This window comes from Rhincodon typus, chromosome 44 (genome assembly GCF_021869965.1).
Source record: "Rhincodon typus isolate 14 chromosome 44, sRhiTyp1.1, whole genome shotgun sequence".
Taxonomy (NCBI): Eukaryota; Metazoa; Chordata; class Chondrichthyes; order Orectolobiformes; family Rhincodontidae; genus Rhincodon; species Rhincodon typus.
In genome coordinates this window covers 720996-744639 of record NC_063375.1, presented here as the reverse complement: position 1 = coordinate 744639, position 23644 = coordinate 720996, and the positions used below count along the sequence as shown (strand labels likewise).

The 23644-nt window shown below is 47.8% G+C and overlaps 1 protein-coding gene across 1 annotated transcript in view; it reads left to right on the top strand.

Annotated features, from left to right (window-relative positions):
• LOC109937831 (E3 ubiquitin-protein ligase HUWE1-like) overlaps nt 1–23644 on the top strand; it is a 171027-nt gene that overhangs the window by 38970 nt on the left and 108413 nt on the right. The window contains exons 19-31 of the mRNA XM_048619929.1: nt 1118–1228; nt 2646–2747; nt 4416–4496; nt 6194–6300; nt 7906–8083; nt 9324–9415; nt 10471–10691; nt 16465–16522; nt 18270–18446; nt 18720–18965; nt 19881–20014; nt 22323–22435; nt 23093–23284. Coding sequence (XP_048475886.1) covers nt 1118–1228; nt 2646–2747; nt 4416–4496; nt 6194–6300; nt 7906–8083; nt 9324–9415; nt 10471–10691; nt 16465–16522; nt 18270–18446; nt 18720–18965; nt 19881–20014; nt 22323–22435; nt 23093–23284 — 1812 coding nt within the window. The remainder of the gene's footprint in view (nt 1–1117; nt 1229–2645; nt 2748–4415; nt 4497–6193; nt 6301–7905; nt 8084–9323; nt 9416–10470; nt 10692–16464; nt 16523–18269; nt 18447–18719; nt 18966–19880; nt 20015–22322; nt 22436–23092; nt 23285–23644) is intronic.

The window sequence follows — 23644 nt, the reverse complement described above, 5'->3', positions numbered from 1 at the left end:
TCAAGATGCCTTGCTATTTCTTCCTTGATAATAGACTCAAGTATCTTCCCCACTACAGAGGTTAAGCTAACCGGTCTATAATTCCCCATCTTTTGTCTACTTCCCTTTTTAAACAGTGGCGTCACATTTGCTGTTTTCCAATCTGCTGGGACTGCCCCAGAGTCCAGCAAATTTTGGAAAATTACCGCCAGCGCACCTGCTATTTCTCCCGCCATCTCTTTTAGTACCCTGGGATGCATTCCATCAGGGCCAGGAGACTTATCAATCCTCTTCCCTTGAACATTTCCACCAATTCATTTTAAATCTGTGTTCCCTAGCCATTGACCTCTCTGCTAAGGTAAATGAGTCCTTCCTATTTGCACTGTCCTCAAATTCAGTGTCATCTCCCATCCTGTGTGGCAGAGCTGCTTATGGTTCATGTTAGGGTTCACGCTCTACAGAAACACTTCCTTATCCTGAGACTGTAGTGGAAACAGTCGCTCAGTCTCCATCCTGTGTCCGTGGGATCACATCCCACTTTTCTATAATCCAGAGAATCATTGACTCAACTTCTCAACCCCCTCATTCCAGCTTATCAAACGGTCACTGTGAGGGTCGATATTTTCTAAGCAATCCGTTTATCTCCCACCTCTGGAGCAGGTGGAACTTGAACCCGAGCCTCCCCACCCAGAGGTCGGAAGTGTGCTACAAGTCCTCTCCGAAAGCGAGCATTTCCTTTCTTGAATGTGTAGACTCAAAGCATGCACAGTTCTTCAGGCGTGCTCTCAGCAAAGCCCTGCCTAACTAATGCAGCTTCTGTAGCCCTGTACTCAGTTGTCTCGCTATAAAGGCCATCGTGCCATTTGATTTCCTAAAACCATGCTGTTTTTGAAGTCTGCACTGATGCTGTTCTCTCTGGGGTTGCATTCCAGCATGCAGCCTCGAAGCTTTCTGTGGTTTCTCTGAGTCTCGCTCCTGTGCAGCCCTCGTCTAATTCTTCCAGGTTGCGTGCTCTGCTGTTGGGAAAAGGGGTGGTGGGGGAAGCCCAATAAACGGTAATAGGCTTAGTTAACAAAATACTTAAATGACCCTGAGCACAGTGTATCCTTTGCAGAGTGTTTACTTCTGCCTTCCGCAGTTTCAGATATCGTGATGGAGAGCAGTCCTGGCCCTTCAACTTCGACTGAGGCCAGGCCAGAGGCAGAGCCACGAGGGCCGAGCACTGCCCCAAGTTACCCACCTAGAGCTGGTAAGGGTGTTAGCTGCTCCGACTGTCTGTCTGTGTGGCAGGAGTGGGCAGAAGGAGTTGTCCCTTTCACCTCGGTTAATGTCTTGAGATAAGACAGGTTAGATGTGGAGTGGGGTTGTTGGTATCCTTCCTCTTCCATGCATGCTAAGAGGGTGTTAAGGACCAGACAGTACCACCTCAACATAGTTTAAGATGGTAGCCTAGACCTTAACCTTCTCTTATTTCAAAGGTAAGTGCAGCTTTGTGTTCCAGATGCAATGTGACTGGTTCAACTACTTGATGTTTAGCAAAACAATTTATTTAAACACTATAGTTAAAATGCACAAAAGAGAACAGGAATTTAGAATAACTTAACACTATTGGAAAACTTAACTGAATAATAGGTACCGTAGCTATTACTAATTAAAGGGGCAGCACGGTGGCTCAGTGGTTAGCAATGCTGCCTCACAGCACCAGGGAGGTTGTCTGTGTGGAGTTTGCACGTTCTCCCCGTGTCTACGTGGGTTTCCCCTGGGTGCTCCGGTTTCCCCCCACAGTCCAAAGATGTGCAGGTTAAGGTGGATTGGCCATGCTATATTGCCCATAGTGTTCAGGGATGAGTGTATTAGGAGGGTTATAGGGGATGGGTCTGGGTGGGATGCTCTGAAGGTCGGTGTGGTCTTGTTGGACTTGTACTGTGGGAGTTTGTCTGCAATTTGGCCACTATTCCCTCCAATAAGATGGCAACTTTGATCTGAAAGTATGGTGCCTTGGCCTGCCAAATACATCAAGACGTACTAAGATGGTGAATGGCTTTTGATGTAATTCAGCGTTTCCTCACTGTAGTGATTCTGTGAACTATTCCAATATAGTAACATCCCATAAACACACTCCTTGGCAAAAAGGCAATTTCAGACACAGATTCTTACATGCAGTTCTCCAATTCAGGAGGAAATACATCAAGACAAAATTGAGAAAGAGTGGCAGGTAGGAGATTTTCACTGAAGCTTCCAATTCTGTTGAAACCCCAACAGCTTTTGATGCTACTGAAAAACCAAAAACCAGAAATTCTGATCTGAGAGAGCTGGCCACACCCATTCAGGCTGTTTTTTGAAAAAAAATTCCAAGGCCCTCCCAAGCTGTTTACATTACCCCAGAGTGCTCAGGTCCTTTCTTCAAAACAAAAGGACAAAAGAACCTTTACAAGCCACAGCATCGTCACAAGGGGGAGTTTGTCGAAATCTGTCCTTGAGCCAGCATCTCCTCGGAATGATGTTGCTGTACTGTGGGAGTTTGTCTGCAATTTGGCCACTATTCCCTCTGATAAAACGGCAACTTTGATCTGAAAGTCTGATGCCTTGGCCTGCCAAATACATCAAGACGTACTAGGATGGTGAATGGCTTTTGATGTAATTCAGTGTTTTTGTTCTCCGTGCAGGGGTTCAGTGCATCCCGCAGCGAGCAGCCTTGCTGAAGTCCATGCTCAACTTTCTGAAGAAGGCCATTCAAGATCCAGCTTTCTCGGACAGCATTCGGCATGGTAATATTTTCTCTTTAAGGCCCTTTATCTTTCAGGGAAGAAGTAGCTGAATGAGTTCCCATCGTCTGTCATGTAAATGCAGGGAGATTACAACTCTGCAGGGCAGAGGGATCTGAGTGTCTTGGCATACGAGTCATGAAAAGTTAGTATGCAGCTTCAACAAGTGATCAGGAAAGCAAATGGAATTTTGTTCTAAACTAGGAGTTGAGCATCAGTGTAGGGATGTTTTGTACAGGGCATTGGCAAGACCACACCTAAGGAACTGTATGCAGTTGAGGTCTTCCTATTTGACAAACTACTTCATCGCATTTAAAGCAGTTTAGATAATGTTGACACTTTTTTTTGCTTCAGTAATTCATGGAGTGTGGGTATTGTTGGCAAAACCAGCATTTGTTGTTCCATGGTTGGGAAGTCCTGCAATTGTGTCCTGATGTTGTTCTCTTGTTTGGAATTCTTGTAATTGTGTCATGATGAAAAGCTCTGACTTGTTCTCAGCAATATTGTTTTAACTCACTTTTTAGTGGTTTGGGAACCTCATGTGTACAAACCCTTGTAAGCAGAGTCTCTTTCTAGTCCATTTCAGAGGGCAGTTAAGAGTCAGCCATATTGCCATGGGTCTGGAGTCGCATGTAATACAGACAAGAATAAGGATGGCAGAGAGAAAGAGACTTAGTGTCAGCTCATTGTCGAGTGCATCAGAATAAAATCATAAAGAATACTCAGTCTCTCGGGGGAACCACAACTTGTACTGAACAAGAGGAGGTTACTTAAAATAATCTCCCTGCAGTTGTTAGTTTTCTGATCTTGGAATCAGAAGGTCATGGGTTTGAGTCGTACTGTCCGGTGAGGTATGAAAGAGAGGACTCGTCTGCACTGCTGGGTGGATGTACAGTATCTTGTGATAGTATTTACCAACTCACCTCCCTTGGCAGAAAACAACAGGCTGACTGGCTGCTTGTTGCATGTCATTTATGGGACTGCTCTGTGCAAATTGCCTGGCATGGCTGCGTTCCAAGCACTTTGGGATAGACCTGAAACCTGCTCCTCTGATGCTGCTTGGCCTGCTGTGTTCATCCAGCTCTACACCTTGTTATCTGAGGTTTTATATGACCTCAGTTTTGTACTTTGTGGATGTGATTGAGTTTGCTGTTGGAAGCTTCAGTTTATTTTCGGTGAATTGGGCACTGCAAGTTTGTCCAGTGTTTTGACATCTTTCAGTCAGCAGGGATAAGGCCAATCAAGCTCCTCTAGTCTGACCTATCATCCACTTTAGATTGTGACAAAACGATCTTATTTTTTGAGATTTAAAAAATATCTGAATCAGTCTATTCTGGTACTCCTGGGTCAAAGGTAGGGGCATTACCACTGTGTGACAGGAATTCTGAAACTGTATCTTGAAACTCCATCTACCTTCAGGTAGACAATTGTGAAACACTGTCACTAATAACACCACAAGTGTCTCCCCAACCCTTCCAGGACTGCAGCGGTTCCAGGTGGCTCACCATCTCCTCGAGGGTAATTAGGTGATGGGCAATCAATACTGGCTAAGTGTTAGCACCCACAACTTATGAATGAATAAAAGTTCCCATGACATTGTTAGCTCTGTTGGTTCACTCCAACCCTAAGCAGAAGCACTTGTGTAATTCCTCTGTGCTGTTTACCTTTCAGTAATGGATGGGTCCCTGCCTACCTCACTAAAGCACATCATCAGCAATGCAGAGTATTACGGGCCATCACTGTTCCTGCTCGGTAAGCAACATCGAAGTGTCTTGATCCGTCATCGATTTCTTTTGTTTTGCTGTCTCCCACAGCAATAAAACTTGCAGCCTTCTCTCTCTCTCCCACCATTTTATCATTTCCCTTTACCCCTCTATCTCTCCCATCACTGTGTCAGCGAGTGATGCAGCAGTCTGCCGTATGAAACCTGCATGGAATAAAGCTGGTGGGAGTATGGTGTTATTCTCTGTGCAGCGTACTCAGCTGTGTAAACAAGCATGTTCAACTCAGTGTTGTCTTATTGAATGAAAACTGAAAGAACGGTGGATGCTGGAAAAGCTCAGCAGGTCTGGCAGCGTCTGTGGAGAGAAATCAGAGTTCCCATTGTTAACCACTAACCGTCCCCATTAATTCACCCTCCTAGCCAGATCGTTACCTACTCCTTTGTCTGTCCAACTGTTCTTTTCTCTCATTTGGGCTCTATCTCCACTTATCATTTACTCCTTACCCCCTATCTTCTGCATATGAACCAACAATTTCTTAGCTATTATCAGTTCTGAGGAAGGGTCACTTCACTCTTCTCTCCACAGATGCTGCCAGACCTGCTGAGTTTTTAGTGATTTTCTTTTTTGTTTTTTTTTTAAATGTTGGGTTTAATCACCAGATTGTTAGCAACTGCCTTGCTAATTTGCCTCTGTAAATGAAGGCAGCTTTTCTTGTAGATGGCACCCATGTCAGTGGATCCTTAAAATAATAAAAAAAATGCGTAAATGGGAATGTCATTCAAGTCCGAAGGCAGTGAACATAAAAAATCTAGGCTGTCACTCCCCTGAGCCAACCAGCGCTGATAGAAATGCTTCACTATCAGAGGTGACTTAAGACCATCAACGCTGTTGCTTCCTCCATGGTGTGGCCCGACAGGATGGTGGCACTGTGTTGTGCTGTTCTGGGACACGTAAGCAACGGTTTGCCATTTGCTGACAGCCCAACTACACGGACAACAGCACTGCCACTTTCCTATGTCTGCAGCTGTTTGTGGCACTTGTTATTGTTGGCTGCTGCAAGGTGTGCAAGGGAGTTGAGCAGTGCGTGCCTGTTTGTTTGTGCACGCATGCGTGTGGTGGACAGACAGGAAAGTGGAGATCAGCCATGGTCTTGCTGAATGGCCTATTGCTGCTCCCAAGTCCTCTGTTCTCAACTGCACTCGGTTGAGTGCAAAACATCTCTCTCAACTTTCTCAAAGAGGATGAGGGGAGCTTTCCTAACGTGAAATGCAAGTCAAACCTTTTTTTCCTGTTTATCTCTGTCTATATCGTCATACTCTTTCGCCACTCTCTCTCCTACTTTTGAATGCCTTGATGAATAGATGCTGCAGCATTTAAAATATTGTAATGGATTTCTGATTTAAGTGGGAGGGAGGAATGGAGTCAATTTGTGATGGCAACTACAAGACATTGAGCTGGATCACTGCATTGGATGTCTTGTTTGCGTACTCCCAGCTTGTATTGATCGAGGCCACGTTTTGCATCTGGCCTTTGTCATTTATTGATCCAGTCCCCTATTTTTCTTGTCTACCGCTAACCCAGTCTGAGAGGCTGTTTTGTTGTCGTGGGTAACTGTCAGAGGGCTGCCTTGGCCAGCCTGCCAGTGAGGGTACGTGGGGGTGTATGGAGTTGTCTGCGGCAGCACTGATGAGTCTCTGTTTTTGTCTTTGTAATTTTTCTTTCCAGCGACAGAGGTAGTGACTGTATTTGTGTTCCAAGAGCCGTCGTTGCTGTCCTCTCTCCAGGATAACGGACTGACAGACGTCATGCTTCATGCCTTGTTGATAAAAGATGTGAGTACACCCTCAAATCTTGCCATCACTTCTCTTTCACTGCACAAAATAGCTCCGCTGGGCTTCTCGTAGTCCGGGCTTCTTGTAGTCCAGGCTTCTACTTCTCTCCTGAGGCCCCTTCTGATTCCTCCATGGCACCCCTACGTAAACTCCTTGGCCACCTCCATCTGTTTGTGATTACAGCCAGCTTGCTGCTGCTCCAACGCCAGTCATAGTTTCATGATAATCAGCCCTGCTCCTGCAGCTCAAACCCCTGCCTTGAGTAAGAAGGTCACACACTTGTGCCCTTGTCTAGAAGCGCAGTCTTCCATGTGAGATATAAAGCCAATGTCTCCAGTCCTGGGGACCCAAAAAAAAACAAATCCCCAGGCCATTGTACTGAAGAGGATCAGGGGTGTGTATCTGTCTGTCTCTCTTGTCAATCTGTCTTTCTGTTCTAAGCCCCCCTCTCTGGCAATCAATCTGCAGTCAATGTTTTCACCTCAACCCACCTTACTTGAAAGAGAACTGATCTGGTTGTTATCTGATTCTTTGGAGCTGGTTGTGCATTTCCTCCATGTCTGCACTTCAGAAAGTTAATTTGTCGGCTGTGTGCTACTCTGGGATATGCTTTGGGGACCGAATGAATCAAACAAATGAGTTGTCATGTTTTGTGCTTCACCATCTGATGTGGCCCTGTTTATCTATCTTTTCTTTGACGTGATGGATGCTGAGAGGGTTTTTCCCCTTGCAGTTTAAATACTAGTTGTCTCCCATTTAAGATACTGTTGAGGAGTAATTTGCCTAACCCCCACCCCCAATACCGCCACCATCAAAAAAGCCAGGTGATGTGACCTTTCTCCGTGGAGATTGGGTCATCGAATATGTTTGAGGCCAAGTTAGAGATTTTTGATTGGTTGAGAGTTATGGTGGTGGGGGGGGGCGGGTGCACTGTCAGGAAAGTGATTGACAGAACATGCTCCAGGGGCTGAATGGCCTCCCATTGCTGTTGTGCTGGAATTATGCTGACTGAGGGAACCTTGCCATCGCCTTCAGTTTGGATGAGGTTTCTGTCCTGTTTTCCAGCTTGTCGTGCTGGAGTTGGAGGGAGCAAGTGAAGGGGTTCTCTCTGTTCCACCAGTTCCACTGTTAATGCTGGAGTTCCACCTAGACCGAGAGCTCCAGGCATAGCCTTTTAAATCCACCACGTCTGGGAAATGTGCCGTAGCCTGTAGAAGCAGATTTCGGTTTGAGTTTGCTGATCTCCTCTTAGAAAAGGATGGCCTCCCAGAAAATGTTAACCTTTGTTTGCCCCTCACTTGCAACAAATTTCTTTCATGGGATAATATCAAACCCACTCCCCAGCATCTGGGAGGCTAGTACGGCCAGAGTATTTAATTATTGTTAAGGGCGAAGGGAGGAATACACTGGGTTCCGAGTCCGCGCATGGTTTCTAACTTTACGTGAGCTGGGAGCGTTTGTATGGTAAGATGGAGCTTGAGGATCATTTTACACAGAAAAAGAAAAGTTCTTCCAAAATGGAGTTATGTTAGGGGCTGAGAAAAGTCTCTCACAGCATCGCCACCCCTTTCACCTCCGTTTCCTACCTTCTGCTTCTTTCCTCAGGTACCCGCGACCCGTGAAGTTCTGGGTTCCTTGCCGAATGTGTTCAGCGCGCTGTGCCTGAATGCCCGTGGGCTGCAGTCCTTCGTGCAGTGCCAGCCCTTTGACCGTCTCTTCAAGGTGCTGCTGTCTCCTGACTACCTGCCTGCGATGAGGAGGCGTCGCAGTTCGGACCCATTAGGTCAGTGGGCAGCCAGTTCCTATGGGAGTCACCCAAGGGTATTCTGTGTGGGGAAAGCGAGATGTCCGGATCTAAGCTGCAATTCAGGGCCCTGTGTGTACATCCCGCAAAGCCAGGGGAAATTTGGTTCTACTTGTTCCGTTAGTTACGTCGAGTCCTGTCAACCTTCATTGCAGATACAGTAAATCCTGAACTGAGGTGCCGAGATCTATTTGGTACTTAAGGTGTGTTATTTGGTGGAAATATTTTTATGCTAGAGCTTCAGAGACTCGAAGGAACACAATGCAACCACAAACCTGGGACGTCCCGGGACCGGTGCTGAATTTTGCTCTACTTCCCTGGCAGGCAGATATCGGGGCACAGGAGTGGTCGCGGAGGGTTTTACAAACTTTTCATTGCGCTACCATGTTCTTGGCTGTAGACTGGCTCTCCTCTGTTTGGGGTTTGTGGGTAGCAGAAACTACTGCTGGTTGGAAAGTCCAGGACAGCACTTGCAACCCTACCAGGGGTCTCGATCCCCACTTTGGAAAGCCCTGGCCTAGGGCTAGTTGAGGGGCCGAGTTTAAAAACGAGATCCCGACCTTGCAGGAATAAGAATGTTAGGACGCATTTCTACGTCTGAAGGCTACTTGTTTGTAACTCTTTTACAAACTGCATTTGATGCTGGGGCAGTTGCTCATCTTTGGTCGGAGAGATTCATTCTTTCATGGAGTGTGGCCAGCATTTGTTAAACTAAATGGCTGCTAGATCAGTTCAGAGGCTGTTATGAGTCAGCCACGTGACCGAGTGTCTGGAATCAATATGAGGCCTGACTGGGTAAGGGCAATATGGAACCCTAGGGGACAGTTGGTGGTGGCTGTTACGGTTCCCATTTCTGAGACTAGTTATCAATTACAGGTTTTAATAACTCTACTTCAATTCTGCCAGCCCCCTTGGTAAGAGTTGAACCCATCTCCCCAGATTATTGGCCTTGGTCTCTGGTTACTGGCCTAGCAATGTTACTGCCATGCCATCATCTCCTGCATGCAGTTAACCAAAGGTAATGAGGGATGTGGGTCAGAGGCGGGATTAGATTGCCAACCAGCTATGACTTCCTTAAACAGCAGAGCAGATTCAGTGGGTTTCTCAATGGCCTGTTCCTTTGTTCTTGACCCTCCAAGGCTGGTAAATAGTAAAACCCTTTGGGAGTTGGCATTGCTAACTTTAGCAACCGATTGTCTGACACTGTCCCTCTATACAGGTGACACGGCATCCAACCTTGGCAGCGCTGTGGATGAACTGATGAGACACCAGCCAACTCTGAAGACTGATGCCACTGCTGCAATCATTAAGGTATGTGACCCTGAGCCAGAGCAAGCAGGGGGAGCGACAGGTTTTATATAGAGAAATGGCTGGAATGCTGTGGTTAACATCCAAACCGGGAGGAAATGCAAATTGGGTGTTTTCCTTTTGAGAATAAAATCTCCCTCTGGGTGTCAGCAAGGCTAGTATTTATTCCCTCAACTCAGGGAGGTGGCCATGATGGTTTTGATCTTAACCGTGTGTCTGGGCTGCTGCACAGGGCGACATTACTGAGAGACTGGTGTTGTGTGTACAAGCCAGGCTGGACTGACGACAGCAGGGTTTCCTTCCCTGAAATGATGTGGCTTGAAAGCCATATGGACAAGTTGGACGGAAGAGTCTGATTCCAAACTGTATGACCCTGTGACTTGCTTCTTTTAAAGATAAAGGTATCAAGGGGTATGAGGAGAAACTAGGGCTATGGCATTGGGAAAGAGGACTGGTCATGATCATTGTGAATGGCAGAACAAGATCAAAGGGCTGAATGGCCTACTCCTAGTTTAGATGTTTCCGTATAAATTGAGGTTCGAGATTTCAAGCTGCCGTGTTGTGGTTTGAGCTCTTGTTTTCTGCGTTATTGCTCAAATTGGATTGGTTATTAATCTGGGGGCAAAAACAAAGTTTCTGGAAAAGCTCAGCAGGTCTGGCAGCATCTGTGAAGGATGTAGTGTTTGGAGGAAGGGTCCACCGGACCTGAAATGTTAACTCTGTTTTTTCCTTGACAGATGCTGTCAGACCTGCTGAGCTTTTCCAGCAACTTTGTTTTTGCCCCCAGATTTACAGCATCCGCAGTTCTTTTGGTTTTTATTAATCTGGGGATGTGCCGTCTTCTGACTGCTAGCTATTGCTCCCATTCCTACACTTGTGTACATATCTAGTGAGGGCGGTAATCACTGAGTGTGATTGTCCCTTGTTCTTGAACAGTCTGGTTGGGATTTTGTGTTAGATTTGGGTGAGCAGAGCTACTGATACTGCGATCTGTGCCGAGGGCGGCGAAGATGGGGGGTGTATTATTGGACCTAACATGCTTTGTTCCGCCTTTTCAGTTGCTTGAGGAAATCTGCAACCTGGGAAGAGACCCCAAGTACATCTGCCAGAAACCTTCTATCCAGAAGGCGGACGGGAGTGCCACCGCTCCTCCACCTCGCTCCAATCACGCTGCCGAGGAAGCATCCAGTGAAGATGAAGAAGAGGAGGAAGTTCAGGCCATGCAGAGCTTCAGCAGCAGCATGGCTGCTCAACAGAGTGACCCTGAACCCAACCAGCAGTAAGTCATTACTCAGCCGCTTTAAAGGGTAGATGTATTTAATAGACGCCTGTGCATTCACGCTGTCAGGTGGCAGTTGTGGAGAATCACCTTTTGAGTTATTGTGCAGCAATTTTTACTCCACACCCAAGCTGCGTTTGAAAAGTTGGTCATGTGTTGCTGTTACGTTTTCATTTGCTTGCGGGTCAGGGTCCGCCGTGTAGTCACCAAACAGGATGTTATCAAGTCAGCAGATTAAAGAAATGAGGTTTGGTGTTCATGCAGTGTACAGGCACATGGGGTGAATGAGGTTAGGAGTGGGTGATTCTGTCGTGACTCTCAATTTCAGTACAACGAAGGAGGAAACAGAAAATTCCTGGAAAAACTCAGCAGGCCTGGCAGCATCAATGGAGAGAAATCAGAGTTAATGTTTCAGGTCATGTCAGACCTCCTCCTGAAAAGTTAACACTGATTTCTCTACACAGACCCTGTCAGACCTGAGTTTTCCCAGCAATTTTCTGTTTTGGCTGATATCCAACATCCGCAGTTGGTTTGGTTTTTTTAATATGAAGGAGGAAAGTCAGTGCCTCTCCATTTCAGACACTGAATCCTCCCTGTACTTTTTTAAACTGAAGGTAAAGCTCCCTGTGTACTGTCCCTATCAAACAATCCTAAGATAGGTACAGTACGGAGTTAGATAAAGAGTAAAGCCCCCTCTACACTATCCCCATCAATACTCCCAGGAAGTGGACAACATGGGTTAGATGCTGAGTGAAGCTCACTCTACACTCCTCCACCACTCCCGCCTGGGAAAAAACCCAAATACTCCCAGGACAAGGGCAGCACAGGTTAGATACAGAGTAAAGCTCCCTCTATACTTTTAAAGTGAAAGCGAAGTTCCATCGATACAGTTTTCTTTTGAAACTATTTTATGCGTCTCTAGCTCCCTGCCTAAATCTCTCTCACCAGTTCCCCGTGATAATTGAAATTGTACAGGTTGAATATAAACATAAGAACTGAAGGTCGCATGCAACTGCAGTCAGTCTCGCTGCCATGAGCCATCGAAGGTGGGCGAGGTAAATCCGTTTTGCTTCCTGTGCAGTTGAAGATGCTCAGTGCTTTTGGACCACTATGCTTTCAAGTGCCAGTCACCTTGTGCCTGCTGATTGTGGGTCACTTGGATTTTAAGGAAAGGAGCCCCGTCCCCCAGGCCTTTCCCCTCAGCTCAGATGCTGACACTTAGATTTGCTAAGATCCTCCCTTTGCGCAGTGACAGAGAACTCTCTGTGGAGTGTCTCCTGCTGGCCGCAGTCTTTTCACATCTTCCTGAGTGACCTTAAAACGTCCCGTGTGTGCTCTCTCTTCCTCGTCTGGAGCTTGGCTTTGCTGCTTTTGGCAAATGCTCCCCAGTCTCTTCTGAAGCTGTGCCAGCAGCGCGTGGAATGGAAAGACAGCCCCTCCAGTTCCCAGCTTTGGTCTGTTAACCCTGCAGTGGCCAGGCTGCTGACTTCCCACAAGGTTGGTGGGGCTAGGTTCGCCACGGGCTGGCACCAGTTCATCCCTCCTCATTTGTGTTTCACATCTCCAGTTCCTGCGGGAGGAGAGGTTTTTTAAAAAAAAGATTTTAGTGATGTGTCAATAGTTGGATTGTAGTATACAGGAGGAGTCCAGTTAAGCCTCTGCTGCCTGTTTGACAGGGCAGTCCTGTTTGTTTGCAGGCCCGCTGTTTTTTCACTGATAGTTCCAAAGTTGTTCTTACTCAGTACCTGTCCAACTCCCCAATGAAAGTTTATTACTGAATCGTTTTCCACCTCTCTCCTGGATCTTGTGTGAAATGGCATTGAATCACTGTTTCTGCACCCCCTCCCCAGGTGGACAGGTGCACAGAATGGTGCCCTTAACAGGATGCTCTGTTACTGTGACAACAAGGCCCGAAACGTCAGCCTTCCTGCTCCTATGATGCTGCTTGGCCTGCTGTGTTCATCCAGCTCTACGCCTTGTTGTCACTGATTCTCCAGCATCTGCAGTTCCTACTATCTCTGCTCTGTTACTGTGTTCTACTTTTGGAGATGACAAATCTTTCAGTCCTGGTCTTCACTAATGTGGCTTGGACCCTGACAGGGGAGTTGGTCCTTCTGAAGAAGGGATTTAACTGTGATGTGCCACGCTGGAATTCACCTGGAATTGTTGAAATGTCCTGCCATGGGCCTAAGTTCTCCCTCTGATGATAGAGTCTCAGTCTGTCCTCCCATTGCTGGAGGAAACCATATGTTGACTTTTGAATCTCTGCCTCTCTTCCCAATTTGAATGTTGTCAAATGAAACTCCTTTTAGCATATACCCTTTGGAGGTCAGTGCTGGGGACCCCTGTCCCTTAGCACCCATGCTCCCTTCACCTTCCCCACCATCATTTGTTGTTCGGCCTTTTAAGAAATAAGAAATAGGAGCAGGCCTCTCCGCTATCCAGTAATATCATGGTTGATCTTTTCGTGGACTCGGTTCCACTTACCTGCTCACTATAACCCTCAATTTCTTTACTGTTCAAACATCTCTCTTCGCCTTAAAAACATTCAATCAGGAAGCCACAACTGCTTCACTGGACAGGGAATTCCACAGATTCACAACCCTTTGGGTGAATAAATTCCTCCTCAACTCAGTCTGAAATCTGCTCCCCCTTATTTGGAGGCTATGCCTTCTAGTTCTATTTCACTTATCAGTGGAAACAACCTCCCTGCTTCTATCTTATCTATTCCCTTCATAATTTCATATGTTTCTAAAAGAAACCCCCGCCACCTTCTTAAATTCTATTGACTCTCGTCCCAGCTTACTCCATCTCTCCTCCTGAGCCAACCCTCTCAACTTTGGAATCAACCTAATAAACCCCCTCCAGTGCCAGTACATCCTTTCTCAAGTAAGGAGACTCAAATTGTACACAGTTTACTGGTTTCTAGGTCTTTAGAAATCCTTCCCAAAACCTTTTCACATCTCTCTGTCTCTGCCTGCAATGTTCCTTAAAATCTCCCACTTTGATCGAGCTGTGCAGAAATCCCCTCTGTCTTGCTGCCGATTCTTGTCACGATTGCACAAACGTGACATGACTGGGGTGGGATGGGGACGTTTCCACTGAGTTAAAGGCGCAATACAAAACATAAAGAGCAGCTCTTGTGTAAGGAGGGCACTCTGTCCGCTCTGCTGCCAAGCCCAAAAGGCTCCTGGCATCAGCCCAGGTCCTGCAGTTTGCCAGCACTCTGTCGGAGATGCCATCTCGCCTTTCTCGTTGTGTTGAACCTCTGTGTGCCTTAGAGAGAGAAATGTGTCTCTCTCTCTTTCTGTCTCCGAACTTCTAAATCCTTTGCGAGAGTTGGGAGGCGGAATTGTTGACGCGGGCTGCCTCGGCATTTCCCGCTCTCAAACAGTTAAGCCCTGCCAGTTGGCGAGCTCCTGACCCAGAGAGTCTCGTTCTGACGAGGGCGGGCCGCCTTGGGGTGGGATCAAAGGCTGTGGTACCATTCACGCCGGCGCAGTAGAAATTCGCTGCGGCTGTATTGTTATGCGGCCGTTCCACCGGCCAGTCTCGTTCATGCCTGTGAACTGCGGCTGTCGGAGACTCGAGGCAGGCGGCGTTGGGTGGGCTGGCGATGGGGCTCTCTGTGCCCGTCTCTTCTCGAGAACATCGTGCTGCATCGGCTTCTGGTCAGGTTCAGCAGCCAGCATGTGCGGGTCGCTCCTGTTCGCCCAGCCCTCACCTGGCTTTTGGGGATCTGATCAGATCTGATTGAATTTTGTGGGGTGGAGGAGGGGGGGGGGAGTCCTGAGCAGGCAGCGTTTCGGCTTGACCGAATGTTTTGACACGCGGTGTTTTTGTTTTCCGCTTTTAAAATGAATGGGACTTCAGGTGGTCGTGGAGAATCGCAACAGGCATCCACCCAGAAGGCTGGGGGGCTGCCAGCGATCGAGAGGGAGGGACAGCCGCATTGCAGTGGCGACAAACATCTCAGAACTTGGGCCAATTTGTTCAGTTCAAAGAAACACGTGTCTCTCCTAGTGTACCAAAGGCTTCCCCAGTGTTACTTGATCTTGAGCGCTTGGCGACTTAAGTCGCCGATGCCTCTCTGCCTCTGAGATGGGCGTGGGCATCTCATAAATGAATTACTGTGTCGTGAGCAGGGTGGTCGCCATTTTGATGGAAGTCCGCTTGTGGCCTCAGGTGCAAGTGAGTACGTTGCTTTTGTCAACCGGTTTCTCATCTTGGTGTGGTTTCCAGGCGTGCACGGAGTATTGGCTGAAAGCATGTTGTGTGCCTTCAAAACAAAAGACGCAGTATTTTCTGTAGGAATGCACTAGTTGTTAACCCCAAGTGCCGGGGTTTGTAGACAGTTCCTGTTAATAATTACAGGAATATCTTGAGCAATTGGGAAGTGATTTAAGACCCTTGCAGCTCCCTGCTACAAGCCGCTGTATGTGGACAGATATTCAGGCCGACTGCACAAGAGATCATGCATTTCATCCATTATGGTCACCAGTCAAGACCTTGGCTCAATGCTGCCTTTGTCACTTCCATCAGCCATTCAATCATCCTCATCTCTGTAACCTGTGACCCCTGCAACCCTCTATCTCTGTAACCTGTAACCTCTATGCTCCTCCCCATCTCTGTATCCTCTAACCCCTACACCCTTTCCTGTCCCTGTCACCACCACCTGCCCTTACGCCCCTCCGTGTCTGTCACCACCTCCCGCCCCTACGCCTCTCCCCGTCTGTCATCTCCTCCCGCCCCGTGCCCCTCCCAATGAGGAACGGTCTAACCCTGCGTGAGCACCCCAGCAGGTGTAAAACTGCAGGTCTGACCCACCTGCAGTGGGCATCCATTTAGGTTGCTGTGTGTCCAGTTAACCGTTCTGTTTCTTAAATTGTTGTGGGGCGAACCTGCTGCCGGGTTTGTGTTGCTAAAAGCTTTTAGAGGCAGTTTATTGGTTACGATCAGAATCATGTCTGGTTTCGGGAGGTTTAAGGAGGAGTTTATAAGAGTGAGGGGTGACTCCAGGTTGGAAATGGGCAAGATTTTGAATGGCCTTCCTAACATGGGCATGGAATGAATGTTTCCTCTTCTGGGTGAGTGCAGAGTGAGTGGGCATTGTTTTAAAATTCACGACCACCCTTTTAGGACTCAGATGGAGGGAAACGTTCTTCTGAGGGTTGTGTAACTTTAGCACACTATTTCTGAAGTCAGGGAAGGTGAGATGGTTGAATAAGGTGAAGGTAGATTGATTCTTGTTGTGGGTGAATGGGAACCTGGCATTCAGACTGTAAACATAGATTGGCCACAATCTTTATCACATGGTACAGCAGGATTGGAGCTAAGTGGCTGCGATTTTGTTTGCTCAGTAACTGTTCTTGTTAGCAGGGAGCTCTGTAAATGAAGGCCCACAGAGGCATGGGGGACCTGAGAAATCTTCTCAGATGCTGCCTGGAAAGGAAGAGGGGGCCAGATTCAGTCATGACTTTCACGAGGTTTGATCCCTATATGGAGGGGACTGAACCAATGAGAGGAGAACAGGTTGCTAGCTCTTTGGAGCTTTCCATTGACATGAGGGCAGAATTGCCTCCATTGTTGTATGATTCTCTCTGCGCATGTACACCCGAGAGCTGCTCAAATCATTTCGGTACAGTGACCGTTTGGACATCATTATAGCAAGGCCCATTTTGGCTCTGGGTGGGTCACCGAGTGGAGACGAATCCGGTCTTGGTTCTTTTAAATGCTTCCCAAAACATTGTCTTTTTCCTTTTTGAATTCTCAGAGTGGTTGGCACGGAGGAGCGGATACCTATCCCACTGATGGATTATATACTGAACGTGGTAAGTGACCTGTTACCTATCCAGACCCCAGTAGTCTGTACCCCAGTGTTATACAGCGACAGACCCGTCCCCCACCGGTACCGTACCCCAGTGTTATACAGTGACAGACCCGTTCCCCCACCGGTACCGTACCCCAGTGTTATACAGTGACAGACCCGTTCCCCCACCGGTACCGTACCCCAGTGTTATACAGTGACAGACCTGTCCCCAGCAGTGCTGCACCTTTAGAGTTATTGTTTCACAGACTGGGTGTCATTGGCTAAGCCAGCGTTTATTGCTCACTCCAAATAGATCTGAATTTATGATCAGTTCAGCTTTTGTGCTGTTTTTGATTTCTGGCTGCATGCAACTTGAGTTCCCTAATCCCATTGAAGGAAAACGTAACACAAGATTGAGCAGTGTCTACTATCTACAAAATGCACTCAAGCAGTTGAGCCAGTCTTCACTGGCTGCACCTTCCAAACCTACTATCTATACGCCCTAGCTGCGCACACGGGGACATCAAGTGCAAACTTCCTTTCAAAGCATATGCCATCCTGACTTTGAACAATATTGGCTCTTCCTTCACTGTGCCACTGGGTCAGAAACCTGGAATCCCCGTCCCTTACGGCACTGCAGGTGGCCCTATACCACATGGATTGCAGCAGGTCAAGAAAGCAGCTCGCTACTGCTGCCTTAAGAGGCAATCAAGAGGATAATAGTTGCTAGATCTTGTCCTGTGAAGGAAATAAAAGAAAAATGTGTTTTGTGGTTGGTTACTTTTCCGATTCACGCTCTGTGTCAAAAGTTGCAACCTCCTTGCTTGTCCCATCCAGAATGCAATCCTGCCACAAGTGGGCCTTCGTTGTTCTTTCCCTGCTCCCCACCACTATCTTTGATCTTAATTCCCTACCCTTTCCCTGCCCAGAATCCCGAGGCATGGTGTAGGTGCAGCCTGCTCTGGCTGAGATATGTTACACAGCAAATGTCAGGTGGTTAGACCAGGAGCCATCTCACTCGCCTCTTTGCCTCACTATCCTAATGCTCTGACCAAGCTTGCAGCAAATTGCCAGGTTTGGTCCATGACTTCCGTGGAATTTGGCAGCATGGTAACTGACCGAGCTGTGTTTCTGCCCCAGTTGTGCTTCGTCCCACTTTAACTGATCCGAGCCTGTTGATAAGAGCGCGTGATCTGGGTGCTGGAGTGGACCATTCAGCCTGTTGAGCCTGCTCCACCATTCACTGTGGACATGGTTGATCTATGGCTTCAGTTCCACTTGCCTGCCTGCCCCCTGTATCCCTCTGACCCAGCCTCAAAGATGGAACAGCCACAACCCTCTTGTGTACAGGTTTCCAAAAATTCAGAACCACCTCTGTCAAGTAATTTCTACTCATCTCAGCCCTAAACAATCGTCTCATTATTCTCAATGTCTTCCCATGTGTTTTAGATTCTTCAACAATCTCTCAGCCTCCACTCTGTCCGAGCCCCTTCAGAACATTTGTATGTTTGAGTGAGGTTGTCTCTTGTTCTTCTAACTCCAGAGGATATTGGCCCAGTTTATTCAGCAAACCGCTCCTCCCAGAGATCAACCTTGACTGTAGCACCTCGAATGTGGGACATTATTTCTTAAACATGGGAACCAAAACTGTGCGCAGCTGTGTTCTCAGCAAAGGCCCATAGAGTTCTAACCAAGCCTATCTCTCTCTACTCCACTCTTAAATCTAGTGTCCCCTAACCACTGTATGTATCTCTCTCTCGTTCCACAAGATGAAGTTTGTCGAGTCGATCCTGAGCAACAACACAACCGATGACCACTGTCAGGAGTTTGTAACCCAGAAGGGGCTGCAGCCTCTCGTCTGCATCCTGGGGCTGCCGAATCTTCCCATCGACTTCCCCACTTCTGCTGCGTGCCAGGCTGTCGCAGGGGTGTGCAAGTCCATTCTGGTGTGTAGTCGCAAGATCTCTCACTCTGTGTCTGTGCAGCATTCGCGCGTGCTCTCGCTGCCTGCCTGTGTCTGATTTACAGAAGCTTCCATCAGCTGTAAAGCCATTGTTGATTTTTTTTATTTATTAATTATCGAAAGGTGGTGAGTCTCTTTGATTTGGTAATATGTGCCTCTCTTAAATGAGGTGCTTAACTAGTTTGTTTTGTGCCAGGAATATCAGCTAGAACATGATCCAAATCTAATCCGTCTTGTCCCCATCGTATTCCCACAGACATTGTCGCACGAGTTGAAGGTGTTGCAGGAAGGTCTTGTTCAGCTGGACACCATACTGTCGTCTTTGGAGCCGCTGCACCGACCTATCGACACCCCCGGTGGCTCCGTCCTCCTGCGGGAGCTGGCGAATGCTGGCAACGTGGTCGACGCCACGCTCTCGGCCCAGGCCACGCCGCTGCTGCACGCTCTCACTGCAGCACACGCCTACATCATGATGTTTGTGCACACCTGCAGAGTGGGCCAGGTGAGGGTCAAAAGCTCTGCTTGTTGGGTAAAGAGCCATGAGGTCAAAGTTCACTCTTCCGGAAGCTGAACACCCTGCAAGGTTAACTGCTGGTTTGCGCCCTCGCTCCTGCGCCCAACCTTGCATATGATTGCCAACTCTATTGCCCCCATGCTCCATTCTTTTTGGGTACCTGTTACCTGCTTGTTTCCTTGTGAGACGTGCCTTAGAACTAGACTGTGGGTCTCCTTATGTAGGTCAGTCTTTGGAGGCAGCATGGTGGTTCTGTGGTTAGCACGGTCTCTCAGTGCCAGGCACCAGGTTTAATTCCACCCTCGGGCATTTGTCTGTCTGTGTGCAGTTTCCACGTTTCCTCTGGGTGATCTGGTTTCCTCCCACAGTCCAAAGATATGCAGGTTCGGGTGGATCAGCCATGCTAAATTATCACGTAGCGTATAGGGATGTGCAGGTTAGGGTGGATTGGCCATGGGAAATGCAGGGTTACAGAGATAGCATTATTTCTTAAACATGGGAACCAGAACTGTGCGCACATGTTGCAGATGTGTTCTCAGCAAAGGCCTGTAGAATTCTAACCAAGCCTGTCTCTCTCTACTCCAACCCTTAAATCTAGTGTCTCCTAACCACTGTTATGTATCTCTCTCGTTCCACAAGATGAAGTGGATCTGGGTGGGATGTTGTTTGGAGGCACGGACTCGATGGGTCGAATGGCCTGCTTCCACACTGTAGGGATTCTATGATTCTGAATTACTCCAATTGCTGCCGGGATATTTTGCCACATTAAGGGTCCGGTTTATGAGTGTGAGAACCGTCCAGTTTTCGAGCGTGTGAGGCGTGTCTGATCATCTGTGAGTAAGCCCAAGTGGTATTGCAAAATGGATTGATTTGCCAAGCCCTGACTCTTTGCTTTTTTTCCAGAGTGAAATCCGTTCCATATCTGTGAACCAATGGGGCTCTCAGCTGGGCCTGAATGTCCTGAACAAGCTCAGCCAACTATACTGCTCGCTGGTGTGGGAGAGCACTGTCCTACTGTCCCTTTGTACCCCAAACAGGTGAGCACCGCGGCAAGGCCAAAGGAGCCAGGAGAGAATCTCCTGGTGCTCGAATCTTAGGAAACACTGGAGGCCCCGGGGTTGTGCAGCCATTCAGGATGTTGAGCCCTGATCCTAGAGGGGTGAGAGGACAGATTTTAAAATTCCTCCCAGAATTGATGCACCAGGAACTAGGGGAGACTGGACCCCAAATGCAGAAAACCAAGCATTGTGTGAAGTTAAGGGTAGAGCTAGCCTTCATTGGGGATTGCGCCAAAACATTGCGCTACCTGGCTGCTGCATATCGGCACTTTGTTTGATGTTGGACAGGGTGTGGTTATTGCAGTTTGAGCTCGCAGTTACTGTGCTTGTTCACAAGAATGGTTCAGTACAAACTGCTTCAGTTGTGAGGAAAGCTGAGTCTGTTTCCCTTGTGCAAGAGAAGGTGAAAGGGAGATTTGGTGGGAGTGTTCGAACCGCGAGAGGTCTGACAAACTGGACTGAGAGAAAGTAAGAACAGCAGATGCCGGAGACAGAGATAACACCGTGTGGAGCTGGAGGAGCACAGCAGGCCAAGCAGCATCAGAGGAGCAAGAAAGTTGATATTTTGGGTCAGGGCCCTTCTTGAAGGGCCTGGACTGGGAGAAACTTTTCCCTCTGCTTATCAGAGAACCAGAGGTTTTAATGGCTTGGAACGGAGTAGGTGAAGTGAGAAAAATCTTTTTCACACAGCAAGCAGTTGGGTCTTGGAATGCACCATGTGGAAAATTAGTGGAGGCAGCTTCGGTGCATTCACAACATCACTAGAATTTTACAGTACAGAAAAAGACCATTCAATCCATCATGTCTGTACCAGCTTCTGAAAGATCTACCACATTAGTCCCACTCTCCAGCCGTATCTCTGTAGTCCTCCAACTTCATCCCTTTCAAATATAAATCCAGCTCTCTTTTGAAACCTCCTACGCAATCCTCCACCAACACTCTTGCAGGCATTCCAAATTCTAACAACCCTGAGTAAAGAAGTTTTTCCTCATCTCCTAGTTCTCTCCCTGACCATCTTGAAATTGTGACCCCCAGTTGTTGACGTACCAGCTATTGGAAACAAAATGTCCTTTCTCACCCTGTCAAATTGTTCATAATTTGAACACCTCCATAAGATCACTACTTAATCTTCTCTGCTTCAAGAATAAGCTGAATTTCTCCAATCTTACCTTGTATCTAAAAATCCCTCATTCCTGGCATAATTCTAATAAATCTCCTTTGAGCTCTTTTCAGGGCTCTAACATCCTTACCGTGCCCAGAACTGACTACAATACTCCTAATGTGGTCTGACTAATCATTTGTAGAGCGGTAGCATCACTTGCTTGCTTTTGTATTCAGTCTCTACTTATAAACCTTCTACACTTCCTTAATAACTGCAACATGCCTGGCTACCTTCAGAGAATGATGTACATAAGCCCCGAGGTCCCTCAGCTCCTGTATTCCCCTCCAAGTTGTACCATCAAACCTGTATTGTCTCTCCGTTTCATTTACCAAAATGCACTACCTCACATTTCTGTGCTTTGAAATTCATCTGCCTGTTTGGCCAACTTGTCAATGTCCCTCTGAAGTTGCTCAACATCCTCCCAATTCACCATTCTTCTTAGCTCAGTATCATCTGCAAATGTAGAGATTTGCAGCCCTCAACACCCAGCTCCAAATGATTTGTATAAATCGGAAAACACAAGGGTCCTAACATCGATCCCTGGGAAACACCACTTTCAACTTGTCTCCAATCTGAGAAATGCCCATCTGTACCTATCCTCTGTTTCCTATTTTCTAATCCATGCTGCTAAGGACCTATCAATCCCAAATAGTTCGAACTTGCTAACCAACCTGCTGTGTGGCACTGTATTGAATGCTTTCTGAAAATCCAAATATACAACATCCACAGCATTACCCTCATCCACTGCCTGTGTCACTGCATCAAAGACCTCAATCAAGTTTGTCGGATATGACCTCCCCTTGACAAGGCAATGTTGACCATCTAGTATCAAGGATTCTGAGATTCGAGCTGCCAGTGGTACAAGGTGATGAAGTGGATAAAATGCATCATCATGATAGAGTGGTGGAGCCTGCTCAACAGGCTGAAAGGCCTGTTCCTGTTAGCGTTTTCCTGTCCTTCCCCTGAGAAAATGGACTGCGAGCAATGGTGAGATTTTGTGGGGGGCAGTGGGGGGTGCTGATGTTAGCACTGCAGTGCAATCTGCAAATTTTGGACACTTTGCACAAGGTTATGAAGTGCAACTCGAAGGCACGTGTGGAAACTAACTGTCTTGTTTGGATTCAGTCTTCCAGCTGGCTGCGAGTTTGGCCAGGCCGACATGCAGAAGCTGGTGCCAAAAGAGGACAAGCCTGCCACTGCTGCCACACCAGGTACCTCCACTGGAGCGAAGCGAGCAGGTGAGCTCTTCACACTATCATGCCAGTCAACAACAACAGCTCACATTCATGCAACACCTTTTTAACGTTGTTAAGCTTCATGGTGCTGGCAAACCAAAAGTGATGCTGGACCCTGTGCAGAGATATGACAAGAGGCTAGAAACTGTATCCCAGGGATAGATTTTAACTTGAAGGAGGTTGGTAGGGCTGGGGTGTGAATTAGAGTTTGGAGCTGAAGGCACATCCACCAACGCCGGCACGATTTAAATTGGGAGAGACCAGGACTGGTGCAATGCTGAGATTCTGAGAATAGCGAGGCTTCCAGATGGTGGAAGGGACTCTGTGGAGGGGATTTTAAAATGTAGGTGTTGTATGGTCGAGGGCCAGGGGCTGGCACAGTGGATATCACAGGGTGATATGTGAGTAGGCCTTGCAGTGAATGAAAGTGCAAGTCAGCAGTAACCCTGGCTCAGATCTAATGCACACTGGACACCGGGAGGTCCATCATGTTTTGAGGCTGTTCTTGTTTCACGTGACCTCGGACATTGTGGAGGTCCAACTCCCACTTGCAAAGAAATCAAAGGCTTCCTGACGCCAATTAACCCCCCCCAACTTCTCTTTCCTTTTGAACCTCCGTTCCCCCCACCCCCAAAAATCCCATATTCTTTGGCATTTCAGAAGCAGAAATGGACGCTGCAAACAGTACAGTGGAGGCATCAGCTCAGGGGCTCTTGGAGGGGATTAGCCTGGATGGGGACACCCTTGCACCAATGGAAACGGATGAACCCAGCACCTCCGATGCCAAAGGGAAGTCCAAGATTACGCCGGCCATGGCTGCACGGATCAAGCAGATCAAACCCTTGCTCTCGGGTGAGTCTTTGCCAGTGAATTGTGCCAGAACGGATTCAACGTTCGTAGGTCCAGTTGCTGTGGATGCTGTCAACTCCCTCCAACACGGCCACTGTGTTGCTGCTTTAGCAATGAAGATGAGCACAGTGGCTTCGCTGGGGCTATTCTGGAGAGACACTGGAGATGGTCAGTGGTCAAACGCTGACTGGACTTAGCCATCTGTTGGGTTCCCCCACCCAGAGTCTGTCTGTGTCTCTCTTTCGCTCCCGGTTCTCTCTCTCCCATCTCTGCCTCCTCCTTCTGCCACCCCCAAACCCCAACTGCCTCCTCCCTCTCACACTTTCTCTATCTCCCTCCGTCCCTCCCTCCGTCCCTCCCTCC